An 18,478-nucleotide genomic window follows, 5' to 3' on the forward strand; every position below is an offset into this window, starting at 1 on the left:
ACAGTTGGTATCACAGAGACTTGGTGGGATAATACTCATGATTGGAATACAGCTGCTTCCTGAGTTACGACCACCTCCACTTACGACCAAATTGGTCGTAAATGCAGATCCGAGTTACGAATGGCAATCCGCACTTACGAACAGCGCGGTCGCCATGTAACTCTATAGGATCTGAGTTACGAACACTTTCGAGTTACAGATGTTCAGGTAGGATAGGCAGGGAAAAAAGGGGGGAGAAGTTGCCTTATGTATTAAAAATGTATACATTTGGACTGACGTGGAGAGATGGACATAGGAGACAGACATGTTGAGAGTCTCTGGGTTAGGCTAAAAGGGATAAAAAACAAGGGTGATGTCATGCTAGGGGTCTACTACAAACCACCTACCCAAGCAGAAGAGGTATATGAAGCATTTTTTTAAACAACTAACAAATCATCCAAAGCACAGGATTTGGTGATAATGGAGGGTTTGAACTATCCAGACATCTATTGGGAAACTAACACAGCAGGGCAGAGATTATCCAGTAAGTTCTTGGACTGCATTGGAGGCAATTTTTTATTTCAGAAGGTTGAGAAAGATACTATGAGGGAAGCTGTTCTAGATTGATTTTAATAAATAGGAAGGAACTGGTTGAAAATTTGAAAGTAGAAGGCAGCTTGAATGAAAGTGATTATGGAATCGTAGAGTTCATGATTCTAAAGAATGGTAGAAGGGAGAACAGCAAAATAGACACTGGATTTCAGGAACGCAGATTTTAGTAAACTCAGAGAGCTGGTAGGTAAGATCCCATGGAAAGCAAGACTAAGAGGAAAAACAATTGAAGAGAATCAGCAGTTTTTCAAAGGGACTTTATTAAGGGACCAAAAGTAAACTGTTCCACTGCATAGGAAAGATAGAAAGTATGGTAAGAGATCACCTTGGCATAACCAGGAGCTCTTACATGATCTAAAAATAAAAAAGGAGTCATATAAAAAGTGGAAACTAGGACAAATTACCAAGGATGAATATAAGCAAACAACACAAGTATGTAGGGGCAAGATTAGCAAGGCAAAGGCAAAAAATGAGCTCAATCTATCTAGAGATATAAAGGGTAACAAGAAGACATTCTGCACACATATTAGAAGCAAGAGGAAGACCAAGGACAGGGTAGGCCCATTGCCTAGTGAAGAGGAAGAAACAATAATAGGAAACTTGGAAATGGCAGAGGTGCTTAATGACTACTTTGTTTTGGTTTTCTCCATGAAGTTTGATGATGACGGGATGCCATACATAGTGAATGCTAGTGGAAACGGCGTAGGTTAGAAGTTAAAATAAAAAAAAGTTAAAAATTACTTAGAAAAGTTAGATGTTTTCAAATCTCCACGGCCGGATGAAATGCATCCTAGAACACTCAAGTAGCTGATAGCTTAAGGCTCAGATACCCTCTCTATCATCTTTGAAAAGTCATGGAAGTTGGGACAGATACCAGAAGACTGGAAAAGAGCAAATATAGTGCCTGTCTATAAAAAAGGAAATAAGAACAACCTAGGAAACTACAGTCAGTTTAACTTCTGTGCCAGGGAAGATAATAGAGCAAGTAATTAAGGAATTGATCTGCAAACATCTGGAAAATAAGGTGCTAGGTAACAGCCACCATGGATTTGAAAAGAACAAATCATGTCAAACCAATCTGATAGCTTTCTTTGATAGGATAACAAGCCTTGTGGATAAGGGAGAGGTGTTGGATGTAGTATACCTAGACTTCAGTAAAGCATTTGATATGGTCTTGCATGACCTTCTAATCAATAAACTAGAGAAATACAACCTACATGGGTCTATATAAGGTGGGTGCATAACTGGCTGGATAACTGTTTTCAGAGATTAGTTATTAATGGTTCATTGTCATGCAGAAAGGGCATAACAAGTGGGGATCTACAGGGGTCTGTTTTGGGTCTGGTTCTGTTCAGTATCTTCAACAATTAGATGATGGCATAAAGAGTAGTATTATTTAGGTTTGCAGATGGTACCAAGCTGGGAGGGGTTACAAGTGCTTTGCAGGATAGGGTCATAATTCAAAATTATCTGGATAAACTAGAGAAATGGTCAGAGGTAAACAGGGTGAAGTTTAATAAGGACAAATGCAAAGTACTCCACTTAGAAAGGAACAATCAGTTTCTCTCTCACAGAATGGGAAGTGACTGTCTAGGAAGGAATTCTGCAGAAAGAGCTCTAGGGGTCATAGTGGACCACAAGCTAAATATAAGTCAGCAGTGTGACATTGTAAAAAATACATACATGATTCTGGGATGCAAGACATAAGGAGTCATTCTTCCTCTCTACTCTGCACTCTTTGGGCTAGGGTGGGGGCTTGAGCCCATCCCCCACCCCACCCCACCCCACCCCAGGTGCATGCCCTATCCGCTAGGCCATGCCAGAACCCACTCCACCACCTTACCTTCAGTTGGAGTATTGTGTCCCATTCTGGGCACCACTGTTCAAGAAGGGGTAGAGAAATTGGAGAAGGTCCAGAGAAGAGCAACAAAAATGATGAAAGGTCTAGAACACATGAGCTATGAAGGAAGACTGAAAGAATTGGGCTTGCTTAATTTAGAAAAGAGAAGACTGAGGGGAAGCATGATAGTGGTTTTCAGGTATCTAAAAGGATGTTACAAGGATGAGGGAGAAAAATTGTTCTTGGCTTCTGATGATAGGACAAAGAGCAGTGGGCTTACATTTCAGCAAGGGAGGTTTAGGTTGGACATTAGGAAAATGTCCCAACTGTTATGCTGATTAAACACTGGAATAAATTGCCTAGGGAGGTTGTGGAATCTCCATCACTGGAGATATTTAAGAGCAGGTTGAATAGACATCTATCCGGAATGATTTAGATGGTGCTTGGTCCTGCTGTGAGGGGTTGATCTCTCGAGGTCCCTTCCATTTTTAGTATTTTGTGAACTTGTAAGTGGCTGGCTTCATGTCTTCATTTAGAAAATAAGTTTGGATCTCATATAAATCCTAGTGGCAATGCTTTTATTCCACTGACACAAGAGGCCTGTGATGGAATGGCAGAAGAGGTATGTAGGCAGAGATCTGAGGGAATCCTGCACAAGAACTTTCTTTCGTGACTCTCACTGCTGATAGCAGTCCCTCATTTTCAGAAAAACTGATTTCCAGTGGTTGGAAATAAATTAAAGTGGTTGAAAGATTTAAAAACCAACCCAGCCCTGTTTAGTAAAAAGCACTGTCGTTTCTAAGTGTTGTGACAAAGCTCCTACTCAAACTTGGTGGATCCTGCACTTTAAAGGGGATTACTTGCCTCAGCAGCTCACAGCAGCCCTCCATTTAGGCACCTCATCTAGGGCATCAGCTTGCTGTTTGTTGAGCTGCTACTCATGATTGTTCCCTCTATACTTTATATGCTGAAATCCAAACTCCTCAGTCTTGGAGGACCCCTCCAATTAGTACTGGGATGTCTAGGCCCCATTCTTTTCTCCATCCAGTTTTTTTCCCCAAGTGGAAATGGGAAAGTGTGTGTGTGTGTGTGTGTGTGTGGTGGGGGAGGTAGGAGAGAGACCTGGAGCCACCCTCTATTCTGGGTTCTAACCCAGGGCCCTGTAATAACAGCTGCCTATACAGGTCTCCAATATCAGCTGCAAGACAGCTGCAAAACCCCTGGACTACTTCCCCACACCTTCCCTAGCACCTTCCTTCTCTCATGCTCTCTCTCCTAGTACCTGCTGGTGCTCCTCCTAGACTCTGCAGTGCTCCATCTGTCCTCTGAGCTCCTCATACGCAAGTGCAGAGAAGCTCTTTTTATAACAAGTCTCAACTGGTTCTTAACTGACCATAGGCATTCTAAGTAGCTTTGGCTCACATGACTTTGTAAGTCCACTTAATAAACTCCAGGTGCTTAATTGCCCTGATTGATTCTGGCAAGTTGTCACTGGTTCTGGACTAGCTCCTGCCAGTTTATCCTGGGAACAGACATTTACTCATTCTGAGGATAATATACCTCTCTTCTGTACCCTCTTGTATCTTTCTGATCTGACTCTGTCACAGTGTGTGTATGGAGACTTTGAAAGTTCATATCACAGTATGACATGTAATGAAAAAAAGAGTAAAATAATTTTAAACAAGTTAAAAAATGAGAAGGGGAAAGACACTAAAATACTCCCCATATTACCTTTGCACACCAAAGCCTGAGGGGGGGGGCTCCCATAGGGGAGCTGGAGCGCCAGCAAGGACTTTTCAGTGCTGGGATGCAGGGGTGGGGGAAGGAGTGTGGAGCTCTGAGTCTCAGGGGCCAAATCCAGGTGAGTGGGGGGCTTCATCTGAGCCCTGGCCTTGAGACTCCTGGTCTGGAAGCTCTCTTACCACTGAAACCCCCAGATCCCAGGTCAGCAATGTCTTGTACTACATTTTCGATAGTATGATCTTTGCAGAGCTGCTTTCCTTTCTGACTGTGTCTCCAACATACTGATGTAAGCAAGTAAATCAATATGGAGGTCTTCCTAGCACTATAAAAGGGCAATACAAGCTTCTGATCAGATGTTGAATGGTGGATATTTATTACAGGATAGTGTTTTCACATTGTGCTTCCTGTTTTGCCATTTTTCAGATGCACACACTTGGCATACTGATAGCCTTCTCTCAGGCATTCCCTTTCCATCTATCAGACCCTCTCCCTGGAAGATAAGAATTAATGGCCCGATTCATTCTTACATTTTTCTGCTGTTAGAAGTTGTAAAGTCAACGTATTTGATCCTGGAACTGTTAGTTCTTCTTCAAGCAGTGTCCCCGTGGCTGCTGCACTTTGGGTACTGGTGTGTCCTTGCACCAGCGACCAGAGATTTTTCTATCAGTTTCCGCCGTGGCGCTCCCTCGTGCTATTGGTGTCAGTTAGGCTCAAGTGCGGTGCGGCTCCCTCTGTTCCTTCTCTACAGTCCTTGGCAGCAGATGGAGCTGCTTCTCTCACCCATTTCAACAAAAATAGACAAAACTGTTAATTCTCCTTGGTTTCCTCATACTTCCAAGTTTTAGACCCTCCCTCCCCCCCAAACCTACAATATAAAAAAAAAAAGTCTGTCATTAGGCACAGGAGAACCAGTGGACCAATGCCAGGATCTCCCAGCTTCAAGAGGTGTGAATCTTGCTGAGATGCTATGCCCGTCTTAGGCAATCCTCGTGCATAAAGTGCCTTGGAGAAGCTCACCAGACACTAGTATACTCACTGCTCCAACTTGACAGCCAGAGCATGCCGCAACCACACCAACTGGTTAAAAACCTTCCTGTATGAAAAGTTGCTCCAGCCACCTTCTGAAGATACATCATCTACTTCAAAATCAACATCTGAGCCAAAAAGTATGGACAAAACTCATCTCTTTATCTCTTTTGGCAAATCTGTCTCAAACATGCCGTCCCCAGCCAGATCACTACCCTCAGCACCGACTTCCATGAGAGTCAGCACCGCGGACAGAGCTGACACTTCTGGTGTGGCACCGTTCAAGCTGCCGGCACTGCATAAGAGAGGGCACTCGGAGCCCAAACAAAAACAACCAGCACTGACTGCACCGGCCGCACCACCTATTTCTCACAAACACCTGTCAACACCTCAGAGACCCTGTGCCGAGATGCCACCTCTCGAGCAATCAGTGCCACCTACACCGATGGCACCGAGTATTACACAAACCCCGGCACCGATATGGGAGCAACTATGATGCAAGTCTCCATTGACTAGCAATCTTTCATCAGCACCACAGCACCGTTGTCTCCATGCTCCTCTATACAATCGGTGTGGTCACATAGATCACCGATTATGCCACATCCCCAAACGAAGCCGGCACTGAGCTAGGCATCTGGTTCTCCTCCCAACATGCCAGCCCAACACAGAGCGCTCCATCTTAGGATACTTGTCCTATTATGTATTCCTATCCACCACCCCGGTATGCACATCATTATGCATACCCGCTGCCACCTTACTCTGGGTGATGACAATTATGGGAGTCACATTCTCATAGGAAGAGTCACCACGCCGTGCCTTCCACAACATCCAGAGAACCACCCCACTCTCCCCAGCCTACGTCTGCGATGTAGTCAGCCTACCGAACTCCCCTATCCAAACTGAGATGGAAGACTCTTTATACAAAGGTGAAGACAGGTCCCCTGTGCATAATTCTTCTTCCTTACCAGACGAGGCGGTCATCTCCACTACCCCACCCCCAATGGACAACACAAAAGTTCCAGGAACTTTTTAAGAGAGTGGAATTAGCGCAAGAGTGGGATTTATAGGAGATCCAAGGAAAAACAATACCGCATCTGGTGAACCTTGCAACCTCTCACATCTTCCAGGATTGCCCTCCCCATGGACTAGGCCATTATGAACCTGTCCGACAACATCTGGCAAACCCCAGCGTCCATCACGCCTACCAATAAGAGAGTGCATCAGAAGTACTTCATCACACCAAAGGGAATGGACTTCCTTTTCACTCACCTGCCACCAAATTCCCTAGTAGTCAATTCTGTTAGACACAGATCCAGACAACCAAATATCAGAACTACACCACATGACAAGGACCACAAAAGAATGGACATTATGGGATGCAAAGTATACTTCTTGGCCACTTTACTCCCCAGAGCAGCAAACTACACTGCCATGCTAGCGGATTATGGCTAGTCCAACTACTTAAAGCTGCAAGAGCTCATACAATGCCTGTCTGAACACAAAAGGCCTATCCTCAACATCATGCAGGAGGCCATACAGTCTCTTGCACAGCATTACAGTCCGCAGTGGATGTAGACAACACGGCTACCCGCATCACAGCCTCGGCTATTGTGATGCATAGAATATTTTGGCTCTAAGCATCAGGGGTACTAAGGGACTGGCAGCAAAAGGTTGAAGATCTGCCCTTCGACAAGGGAAAAACTGATGAGGTACTTCATTCAATGAAGGACTCCCACATGACCTTCAGAACCCTGGGCATTTATATGCCTGCCCTTCAAGAGAGCCAGGTACAACACTTATCAAAGACCCGGGGAGCCATGCAGGCAACAACTAAGGTATGACTTGCCACAAAAACACAGGCCCCAACAATGTAGACCTCAACATCAAATGTCAGCAGCCCAACTTTCTACGTCCAAACAGCAGATCTGAAGGTTTGGTCAAGAGCCAGAAAGACACTTTCCTTGCGGTCACACTATCGGACAATTATCAACAGTTCAACCACCACTTCTGCCCCTTTTTACAACAATGGGCACAAATAACATCGGACAAATGGGTCCAGGAACTCATCCACTCATGGTTACTCCATCCCTTTCACTTTCATTCCCCGTACCCATCCTCTCACCCCATCCCTCTTCAGTAACCCTTCTCATGAGACCCTCTTTCAGCAAGAGGTGCTTCACCTTCTTCGGTTAGGCGTCATAGAACCATTGCTAACTGAGTTCCAAGGGAGAGGTTTCTACTCACCTTATTTTCTAACACAGAAAAAGAACAGAGAATGGAGCTTTCAACCTCCAAGATGCATATTTTCACATAACAATTCATCCCGCCCACAGGTGCGTCTACTATTCACAGTTAGTCTTCACCATTACCAATACCGAGTGCTCCCTTTCAGCCTTTCAACAGCTCCCAGAGTTCTTTCCAAAACACTAGCCATCGTGGCGGCATACCTACATCATCAGGGAGTCATAATATTTCCATACTTAGGCGACTTTCTCATAAAAGGCAGGTCCTTCCAAGAGACACAAGATATGGTCAACACCACCTCAGACCTCCTCTGGCTTGCCTTCCATATAAATTAAGAGAAATCCACTCTCCATCCCACCCAAGCTCTAGGAGCAAACATTGATACCGACACATCCAGAGCGACTGGGACTTTTTAAAGAGACTAGGGCTTTTCTGTTTGGAAAAGAGGAGACTAAGGGGGGAGGGGGATATGATAGAAGTCTATAAAATCATGAGTGGTGTGGAGAAAGTGAATAAGGAAAAGATATTATGGGAACAAATAAATAAAAGAACTAGGGGCCGCCAAATGAAATTAATGGGCAGCAGGTTTAAAACAAGTAAAAGGAAGTTCTTCACACAGCGCATAGTCAACCTGTGGAACTCCTTGCCTGAAGAGGTTGTGAAGTCTAGGACTATAACAGGGCTTAAAAGAGAACAAGATAAATTCATGGACGTTAAGTCCATTAATGGCTATTAGCAGGACTCGACAAACCTCTGAATCTACTCGCCTGTGGCAAGTAGATTTCAGCCGGTCACTCCGAGTGCCCCATTCACCGGCACTTCGAGCATGCGCAGTGCTGGTCTGGTGCATGTGCAGTGCAGGGCTGGCGAGTGGCTCTCGCTGGGGTTTGTCAAGCCCTGGCTATTAGCCACTCTGGGTAAGGAGTGGTGTCCCTAGCCTTTGTTTGTCAGAGGGTGGAGATGGATGGTAGGGGAGAGATAGCTTGATCATTACCTGTTCGGTTTTCACTCCCTCTGGGACAGCTGGCATTGGCCACTGTTGGCAGACAGGATAATGGGCTGGATGGACTTTTGGTTTGATCCAATATGGCCATTCTTACGTTGACTCTTCCCACACACAAATTTGAGACCTTGTGCAGCCTCATAGAAGGAGCATGTGTGACCCCCACCTTGAGAGTTCGCGAATATCTTAGGCCACATGGCCGCTACAACCTATGTTGTCAGACTGGCAAGGCTCCACATGAGGTGCCTTTAGTCTTGGCTTGCCACACTTTACATTTCTCCAGAGTCAGTTACCATTCCGCCATGGGTCCTCAACTCCATGGACTGGTGGATGAATCCACACAAAATTCTAACCGGTGTTCCATTCCATCAGCGGCCCTGACACTTACCATGATGGCCGATGCATCACTCATGGGATAAGGATGCCATGTAGGAGCCCTCACAGCCTAAGGCAAAATTTGCAGCTGACACAAAGTTGGGAGCTATTGCCAATTCAGAAAAGGATCGGGATATCATACAGGAAGATCTGGATGATCTTGTAAATTGGAGTGATAGTAATAGGATGAAATTTAATAGTGAGAAGTGTAAGGTTATCCATTTAGGGATTAATAACAAGAATTTTAGTTATAAGCTAGGGACACATCAGTTGGAAGTAACGGAGGAGGAGAAGGACCTCGGAGTCCTGGTTGATTATAGAATGACTATGAGCCGCCATTGTGACATGGCCGTGAAAAAGGCTAATACGATCTTGGGATGTATTAGGCGAGGTATTTCCATTAGGGATAAGGAGGTGTTAGTGCCATTATACAAGACATTGGTGAGACCCCATTTGGAATACTGTGTGCAGTTCTGGTCTCCCATGTTTAAGAAGGATGAATTCAAACTGGAACAGATACAAAGAAGGGCCACTAGGATGATCCGAGGAATGGAAAACCTGTCTTATGAAAGGAGACTCAAGGAGCTTGGCTTGTTTACTTTAACCAAAAGAAGGCTGAGGGGGGACATGATTGTACTTTTTAAATATATTAGAGGGATAAATACCAGGGAGGGAGAGGAATTATTTAAGCTTAATACCAATGTGGACACAAGAACAAATGGATATAAGCTGGCTAGTAGGAAGTTTAGACTTGAGATTAGACGAAGGTTTCTAACCATTAGAGGAGTGAAGTTCTGGAACGGCCTTCCAAGGGAAGTAGTGGGGGCAAAAGATCTATCTGGTTTCAAGATTAAACTAGATCAGTTTATGAAGGGGATGGTTTGATGAGATAACATGATCTTGGTAACTAATTGACCATTCATTATCAGTGGGAAATAGGTCAATGGAGGGATGATAGGAGTTGTTATAGAGAACTTTCTGGGTGTCTGGCTGATGAGTCTTGCCCACATGCTCAGGGCTGATCGCCATATTTGGGGTTGGGAAGGAATTTTCCTCCAGGGTAGATTGGCAGAGGCCCTGGAGGTTTTTCGCCTTCCTCTGTAGCATGGGGCACAGATCACAGCTAGAGGATTCTCTGCTTCTTGGGGTCTTCAAAGTATTTGAAGGCTTCAATATCTGAGATATAGGTGAGAGGATTATTCTAGGAGGGGTGGGTGAAATTTTGTGGCCTGCACTGTGCAGGGGGTCAGACTAGATGATCATAATGGTCCCTTCTGACCTTAAAGTCTATGAGTCTACCGAGCCAATGCTCCATATCAACGTTTTAGAACAGAGAGTGGTGAGGCATTTCCTGTACCATATAGCTTGCAAGATGATCAGCATTGTGATGGACAATACTACTTACATGTATTACATCAATCGGCAAGGCGGTGCATGATCTCCGTCCCTATGTATGGAAGCTCTCAAACTATGGAATTGATGCCTGGTGCACCATATTACCCCTGCAGCCACTTACCTCCCAGGAATGTTAAATGTCATGGCAGACACCCTCAGTTGCAAGTTCTATGACCACCACGAATGGGAAATAGACACACAGGCCCTGAGTTGCATATTTCATCTCTGGGGCCAACTAGACACAGACCTTTTCGCAACCAGGGCCAACCACAAATGCCGCCTCTACTGTTCCAGAGTAGCCCTAGGGAAGCACTCACTTGGGGATGCTTTCTCCATCAAATGGGACACACCGTTACTCTACGCCCGTGGTCCCCAACACGGTGCCCGCGGGCGCCATGGCGCCTGCGGGAGCATTTCCATGCGCCCGCCAGGTGCTCGGGGCTGGCATGGCCCCGGGCACATGGCGCACAGGCGCTTGCGGGGGGGGGGGGGGAGCGCCGGCCCCAGGCGCTCGGCGGGGGGGGGGGGGGCGCGCGGCACTCGGGGGGGGGGGGCGCGCGGGCGCGCGGCGGGGGGGGCACCGGCCCCGGGCGTGCGGTGTTTGGTGGGGGGGGGGGCGCCGGCCCCGGGCGCGTGACTATGCGGTGGGCCCTGCTTCCGGGCATGCGGCTGGGGGGGGCTGCCCCCGGGCATGCATGTGTCCCCGCCCCCTGGCGCCCGGCGGGTGAACGGCCACGCCCCCTGGCGCCCGACAACCTGAAAAGGTTGGGGACCACTGCTCTACGCATTCCCATCCCTTCCCATGCTCCACAAGGTCATCATCAAAATCAGAACAGAACGAGCCAATGTGATTCTCCTTGTACCAGCGTGGTCGAGACAAAACATGGTATCCTTACCTCCACTGAATGACGATAGTGGATCCATATGCCTTTCCGCCTCAACTCCATATTCTTTCCCAGAATCACAGCAGAATTCTCCATCCTGAACCACACAAACTCCACCTCCATGTGTGGCTCCTTCATGGCTCCAAGATGCTGAAAATACCTTCTCCGAAAGAGTAAAACAAATATTAATCAACAGCAGGAAGGAATCCACCAGGAAGACTTATCTTACAAAGATAATTTTTTAAAACTTCTTTTTGCTCTGCAGTTTGATTCTGAGAAAAGGAGCTGGATTCTCTTATAGCTATGCAGTATTAACAGGACTATTACACTATATTTCAGTTTCAGGGTAGAATTTTGATTTCATTAAATACAGTAGACTTATACAGGGATTAGTGAAAATAGAATTTGGTTTGCTGATTCCTTATTACTAGTGCCAATATACAAATGGGAAAATAGCTCAGCTTCTTATCAAGTTGTTAAGTCTGATGCCACTTTTTACAGTCAGTTTTCAGAGTAGTCATGTTTTAACTATAGTTTTAATATTTACTCTATCTGAGATTTTAACAAATATCTGTTCTATAGAAAGGGCTATAGACTGCTTATCCCATTCAGGTGCTTTTGAAAATATCACTCTAATCATTTGATTTCTCCCAGGAATTACTTTAACTCATCTGCTTAATCAAGAAAGCTGATACTTTGGAGATGTTGGATGTTACTAATAGTACTAAAAATATTTGGTCTAATTCCCAATTAATGTTTTTATTGAAGTATAATCAGTAAAAAGATTTTCAGGCTAGGTTTGTCTCCATTTTAGATAGCATGCTGGCTGCTGGATCCTGGCTCTAAGGAGCGAACCCTTCACAACATGGTGACCAACTTTCTCCCTCACGAGCTGCCCTTGCTTGAAGGGCTGGGAACTGGCCAAGGGGTTCAAAGCCTGGGACTTGGTGCCAGTGCTGATTACTCTGGCCGGTACCGAGCAGCCATAGAATCTGTCCTCATTTTCAACACCATGAACCAACTCATCACCCTGTTGCAGAAAGAAAATCTAACAGGTAAAAAGGATCTGGAGGTAATCTCATGAACAGACTTACTTGTTGAGATTTTTTTCAACACGTGTATACATGCATGCACAAAACTGTTTTGAGTCCTTGTTATTTGGGCCTGCAGGCTCAGTGGTTTTGCACTGAAATTTGTATTGGGAAGTTGTCTAACTTTGTAGCACAATGTTAATAATTCTCCTGTGAAAGTAAAAGAAGGGTGTATGTGTGTGCCATGTCAGATCATGTTATTAGAGCCCTGTATCTAGTTTCTATTTAATTGTGACATATATTATGCAAGTGAATAACTTCAGGTTTTCTATAATGCCAATTATTGTAGTATCGAATATACAAAAAATGATAATTCTGGGGTTTGAAACCTTTGTTCTGAGAAATAAGCATGTTTTATTTCAAAGCTTGTGAAGTTCTGTGTTTGAGTTTTATTTTATTTTATTTTTCTGAAAAATGTAGCAGTCCTCAATACAAGGCTCTATAAAATTCCCTGATATAAGGCTCTCCAACTTCTGATTTCACTGTGTTCGATCACAAACATCTCCTTATGCTGCATATTTAGTTTTCAATAATGGTCCTAAATATTGTTGAGACAAGGTGGGTGAATTGTAGTTACTTTTACAATTGATTGATGGGACAGACAAGCTTTTGAGCTTACACATAGCCCTTCTTAGGTAGACCACCTTCAGCCAGACCTGAAGAAAAGAACTATATGCATTCAAAAGCTTGCTCACCAGCAGAAGTTGATCTAGTAAAAGCTCTCTTCCACCTTATCTTTCTAATATCCTGTGACTAACACAGCTACAACAATACTGCATACGTTTTGTTGTCATCCTGGGATTAGAAATTTACAGTGAGCGTGAGCAAGCATTGTATTGTGGGTTTATAAATCTAGTTGATGTGGTATTTGACAAATCCAGCTGTAAGAGACGTGGCATTGACATTATAAATTCATTTTCTGGCTTTTCTACTTGTTTCAGATGTTTTCCATAAAGTGGAGATGCCCACTCAATACTGCTTGGCCCTGCTGGAACTGAATGGAATAGGTTTTAGCACAACAGAGTGTGAGACCCAAAAACAGGTTATGCAAGCTAAACTGAATGAGATTGAGGCTCAGGCTTATCAGATGGCAGGCCACAGCTTCTCTTTGACCAGTCCTGATGACATTGCAGAGGTATTTCAAGGATATGGGTAGGCTGTTTGAGAGCTCTGTCAGATTAATTTCTTACATTTAGATAAAAACATTGTTGAATGGAATGTGTGTATGGTAATGAGGGAATCGCACTTTAAGACAAAGTTTAATTATTATCTAAGTTGATTTTCTTTTTTAGCTATCATAGTCCCTAATCTGTAATGTGCTGAGTGCTTCCTGCATGATACTTACCTCCCACTGACCAAGTGGAAGGTGAGGAGTTGCAGCAATTTGCAGATTCAGATCTTTCTTTTAAAGATGCCATCAGCAGACTGACGTAAGGGGTGTACCACCTGTCAGATTGCTGCCGAATTCTGAGAGAGTAAAGGCTTGCCCACATGGAGAAATAGCTATTTCATTCTGGCTTTCTGTATGTATACTTATTCTACATTGAAATTACTTTTTGTAGTTTAATTCATTTGGATTAAGGTAAATGGCACTCTTAGTGCAAAATAAGATTGTTCACACAGGAAGCTAGTGTGGCATAGCTATTGCATTTTAAAATTATAGTATACCTTATTTTGGGCAGTAGCTTCCCCATGTAGACAAGCCTTAGAGCTGTTTCATTATTATATGAACATTGCCTGATTTAAAGAAACACTGATGTTTATATGCATGAGTTGTGACATTGTATGATAGGGCTACTCAACTTTGGAAGCCCTGGGGGCCACAGTGATGCTTGCAGCACATGCTGAGGGCTGCAACTTAAGTGTGGTTGCATAGACATGCACATATATATATGCAAATAGCATCTTTCACACTGACAGGCATGAATACAAAAATTAAGGCAAGACTATACAATACACAGGCCCCATTTAAGTCAGTTCTGCTGATATTAATAAAATGCAATATTTATCCGATTTCCACCCATATGAGAGCACATTTAATGAGCAATGACAATCCAGGAATTTAGCTACTAAAACGCATATCAACAGAAGATCATTATATTGACTACTTTTTTTTGTTTTGGTTCCCACACGTGGGCCACGAGTTGAGTAGCCCTACTGTATGATCTGACTGGCATATGAATTTATTTGTGTTTACCAATTACTCCTGCCCTTGACATTTTAGACATAAACAAATATAAATCTTATTTTCAAAAGTTTTGAAACAAGTGTATTTAGCTTGTTAGAACCTGTGAACTCATTCATACAAATGAATCCCTCCAAAAAGACTCAAAAATCAGTTATTGATAAGTTTGCATATATATAATACTTTTCATCCAAATGGATGCTTCCTATACATACAGTGTGTTTTGATTACACCAATACATTGGAATTATCTTTCTGTTTCCTCTCCACCAGGACAATTTTTAATATTGCAAACCTTTAGGAAATTCTATACAACTGCCATTTAAAAAAAATGATACAAATATATTTTTCCTTCCTGCAAATATGGAATTTACTCTAGTTTGAAGCCAGTCCTGAACCTAGTGACCAATGTAGGGACCAGTATTTTGTGACACAGAAAAAGAAATTAAATTAAACCTTTCTAAAATAACTACCACCTTGCACGGTGTACTCTACCAAAAACTGGAAGTAGACTCGGGAAACTCAGCTATTTTGTGTCATAGGCAGAGAACAGGAGGGATTGTGATGCACTAATATCTGAGGTCCCTGCAACAGTTAAGGGATTGATTAATTAAGAGATACCAAGGTGACCCTGGCAGGTCACATTCACACCCCACAGAAGAAAGTGAAACTCCCTTAACGTCACTGATAATCTGACCCTGGGGGGGAAATTCCTTCCTCACCCACATATGACGATCAGGTAGAGCCTGAGCCTGTGAGGAAGAACCACTCAACTAAAGACTGAAGAAACACTTCTCTGTGCTTCATCAGATTACTGGCCCAGCCCATGGTCCCCATCCCCATCCCCAGCCATGTCTATCTCTGATGCCTTAGAAGGAGAGACAAACAAATAAAATCTAAACCCAGAGTGCGCTGGGAGTAAAATTATTCTAATCTCGTCAGTAAACCTTTATGATTTACAAATGTGTGAAAATTACTTCCTCTCATGCCTGCCAACTCTGCAGTGAAACACAGCAGCTATTAAATAGTGCAAAATATTATACAACAATTTAGGATGAGAAATAAACAATTGTGGATTACTCATATTACTTATTTTATTACCAGTGTGCCTGTGTATCAAATGACAGATAAATAGTTCAACATGGCTAACTTTTTAACTGATGGAAATTGATAGAAAAATCCCTATATCCAAATTATTTTAAGCTAGTCCATAAATAATTGCCACTGGTTCCTTCAGTGCAGTTTGTTCTGCAGTCTTTTCCTTGATAACATTTTATCAAGGAAGTTACCTTATCTAGAAACACAGCTCTCACCCAAACTTTCAGGGTTAGGAAATGAGATTTTAAACTACATTTTGTAATTAAAATAAGGAAGAACATGTGAGGGCAACACAGTTCTTTAATCAGCTTTTAATAACCTGAAGCATTTGTACTGGGCTTTCATTAGAATATAGGCTATTTTCATGCTCAGAATCACTTGCTGTTTTCTTCTGGGATGAAAGTATAAATATTTAACTGAAATGCTGGCCTCTTTTAGGTATTGTTTTTGGAGTTGAAATTGCCACCAAATGGAGACGTGAAAATACAAGGAAACAAGAAAACGCTGGGTTACACCAGAAGAGCTACTGCTAATGGAAACAGAGTCAGGCTGGGCAAGCAGTTTAGTACAACCAAGGTATAGTTGAAGTGTACTTCTCATCTGAAAAGTGATTGTCAAAAGAACTTTGTTACATACAGGGAGCAGACTTGTGAAGTATGGGTGTCAGATCTGCTTATTCTTCTTCGAGTGATGTCTCTGAGTGCTCCACTTCAGGTGCTGGTGCAGCCTCATGCTGGCTATCAGAGATTTTCACTAGCAATGCCCTGCTGCGCTGTGCATGCGCAGTAGTACCCTCTCGCATTGTGGTGTCCATTTACTGTGCGCATAGCACGGCACCTCCTTCTTTCCCATCCTTGGCAGTAGATGCAGCTCCAGCAGTTGCCCTTTCTTTCAATCTATAATGAAAAAATAGTTGATTAGTTAGTTTAGTTTTTTCATGATCAAGTTCTCTCAACCCCTGTTTCTTGTTTATTTAAAAAAAAAAAGACTTTCCCGCCATTGTAATCTCCCTCTTCACCATGCCTGGCTCTCCAGGCTTCATGAGGTGCAGTTCATGTAAAGACCTAATGCATTGGACATTTTGTTGTGCTTAAAATACCCAGGAGAAGGCCATTTCTCCCAGAAGTGCCCATGCTGATCTAACCTCACAGCGCAAGCAAGGCGAGAAAGAAAACTGCCTCAAAACCTTCCTATATGAAAAGTCTCTTCAACCACCCTGGGGGGGCCTGCCATCCTCAGAAAAGACCTCAAACAGGGATAAATCTTCCTCTTCAATGAAGAAACGTCTTCACTGGAGAAGTCAATTTCAAAGGCCAGAACATCTCTGGCCAAGTCATTACCTCCAATGCCTACTGCAGTTAGAACCAATACTGTTGAGAAGCTCGGCACCTCTGCACTGCACCAATAAAGGGCAGTTCAACACACAAGCATGCACAGTTGGAACTGAGGCTCAAGACACTGGCACAGACACCAACCACACTGACCCCGGACATCGCACCAACCGTGGCACTGAAAGCGGCCTCGAAGACAGCACCGAAATCATCCCATGCCAATACAATCCTCTGAACTAACAGGATTGCCACCGGCATCACAGAAGCCATCACTGCACAAATCCTCTTACAAACACGCTTCGGCACTGACCCCCTTCGCGCACACAGAGCCAGAGGTTTTCTTGGTGCCGCACCGTCCTGCCTCATCTGCCTACTCCATCTACTCCCCCAGATCGTCTTCACCATCAGTCTCCAATAGCGAACCAGACATGAAACCAAGGGGCAGCAGATTCTCATTCCAGCACTCCTCTCCCACCCAAAGATGTCCCCCTGGGAGCCATGACACACCAGATCCACTTATGCACCACCTTTGCCTTGATGGTATGGCTGATATTGGCCTTACCTGCCACCACTGTACTTGGGGCCCTGGCCACCGTAGGATGCACAGTCCTCATACAGGAGCCAATATACAGCAGCCCTGTACATTGGCGAGGAGACCTACTAGATCTCCTCCACATCAGACCCAGGATACTAAACCTAGAACAGCCAACATCTGATGATGAGGAGGAGGATAAAGCAGAAGAGGAGCAGAGATCCCCTCCTCACAATTCATCTTCCTCTCTGAATGAGACAATCATCTCCACAACCCATGCTCCTGTGGATGATCTGAAACAGTTCAGGAGCTGTTCAAGTGCATCGCTAGTGCTCAAGAATTAGACCTCCAGGAGGTCCAAGAAAAACAGCATATAGAGAATTCTGCAGCCATCCACGTCATCAAAGATTGCGCTTCCAATGGATGAGGCAAATATTCGACCTTGCCAATACCAAATGGCAGACGCCAGCGTCCATGACCCCCACGAATAAAAGAGCAGACAGGAAATATTTTGTGATGGTGAAAGATATGGATTTTCTTTTCTCACCTCCTGCCTAATTCTTTGGTGGTAGATGTGGTGCACCACAAGTCAGAGTACCCACAATTTTGTAACACAGCCCAAGACAAGGATCATAAGCCCCTACATATACAAGGAAGGAAAGTATATTCATCGGCGACCCTAGTAGCCTGCTGTTCCGCACTCCTAGCAGATTATGATTATACAAACTTCTCAAAGCTACAAGACCTTCTGGAATTCTTCCCTGACTAAAAGTGCCCACAACTTCAGGCCATCATCACAGATTACCATACAGTTGCCTTCACAGCACTTCAAACGGCCCTTGATGGGGCAGACTCTGCAGCCTGAATCACAGCAACAGCTATAGTCATGCATAGGGCCTCCTGGCTTCAAGCTTTGGGCATACTTAAAGAACTTCAGTTGAAGGTGGAGACCCCTCCCCTTCGACAGGTCACACCTCTTTGCCAGCAAAATGGATGAGGTCCTACAAACAATGAAGGAGTCTCATATTGCCCTCAGGACCCTAGACACATACATGCTATCCAACAAACATCAGAGATACACCACCTACTTAGGTCTAGAGACACTTACAGGTAGACCCAGAGATCCTTTGATTATAGGCAA

The 18,478-nt window shown here is 44.1% G+C and overlaps 1 protein-coding gene across 4 annotated transcripts in view; it reads left to right on the top strand.

The window, feature by feature from the left end:
- The window catches only part of POLQ (DNA polymerase theta), a 134,130-nt gene that overhangs the window by 67,832 nt on the left and 47,820 nt on the right, over positions 1-18,478 (top strand). For 3 of the 4 annotated variants that reach the window (XM_075905142.2, XM_014578482.4, XM_075905123.2), the window contains exons 19-21: positions 11,916-12,156; positions 13,134-13,327; positions 15,913-16,050. In XM_075905142.2, coding sequence (XP_075761257.2) covers positions 11,916-12,156; positions 13,134-13,327; positions 15,913-16,050 — 573 coding nt within the window. Of the gene's footprint in view, positions 1-11,915; positions 12,157-13,133; positions 13,345-15,912; positions 16,051-18,478 lie in introns of all 4 variants that reach the window. The other variant, XR_012897156.2, reaches the window with a different exon arrangement.

This window comes from Pelodiscus sinensis, chromosome 1 (genome assembly GCF_052426305.1).
Source record: "Pelodiscus sinensis isolate ZL-2025 chromosome 1, ASM5242630v1, whole genome shotgun sequence".
Taxonomy (NCBI): Eukaryota; Metazoa; Chordata; order Testudines; family Trionychidae; genus Pelodiscus; species Pelodiscus sinensis.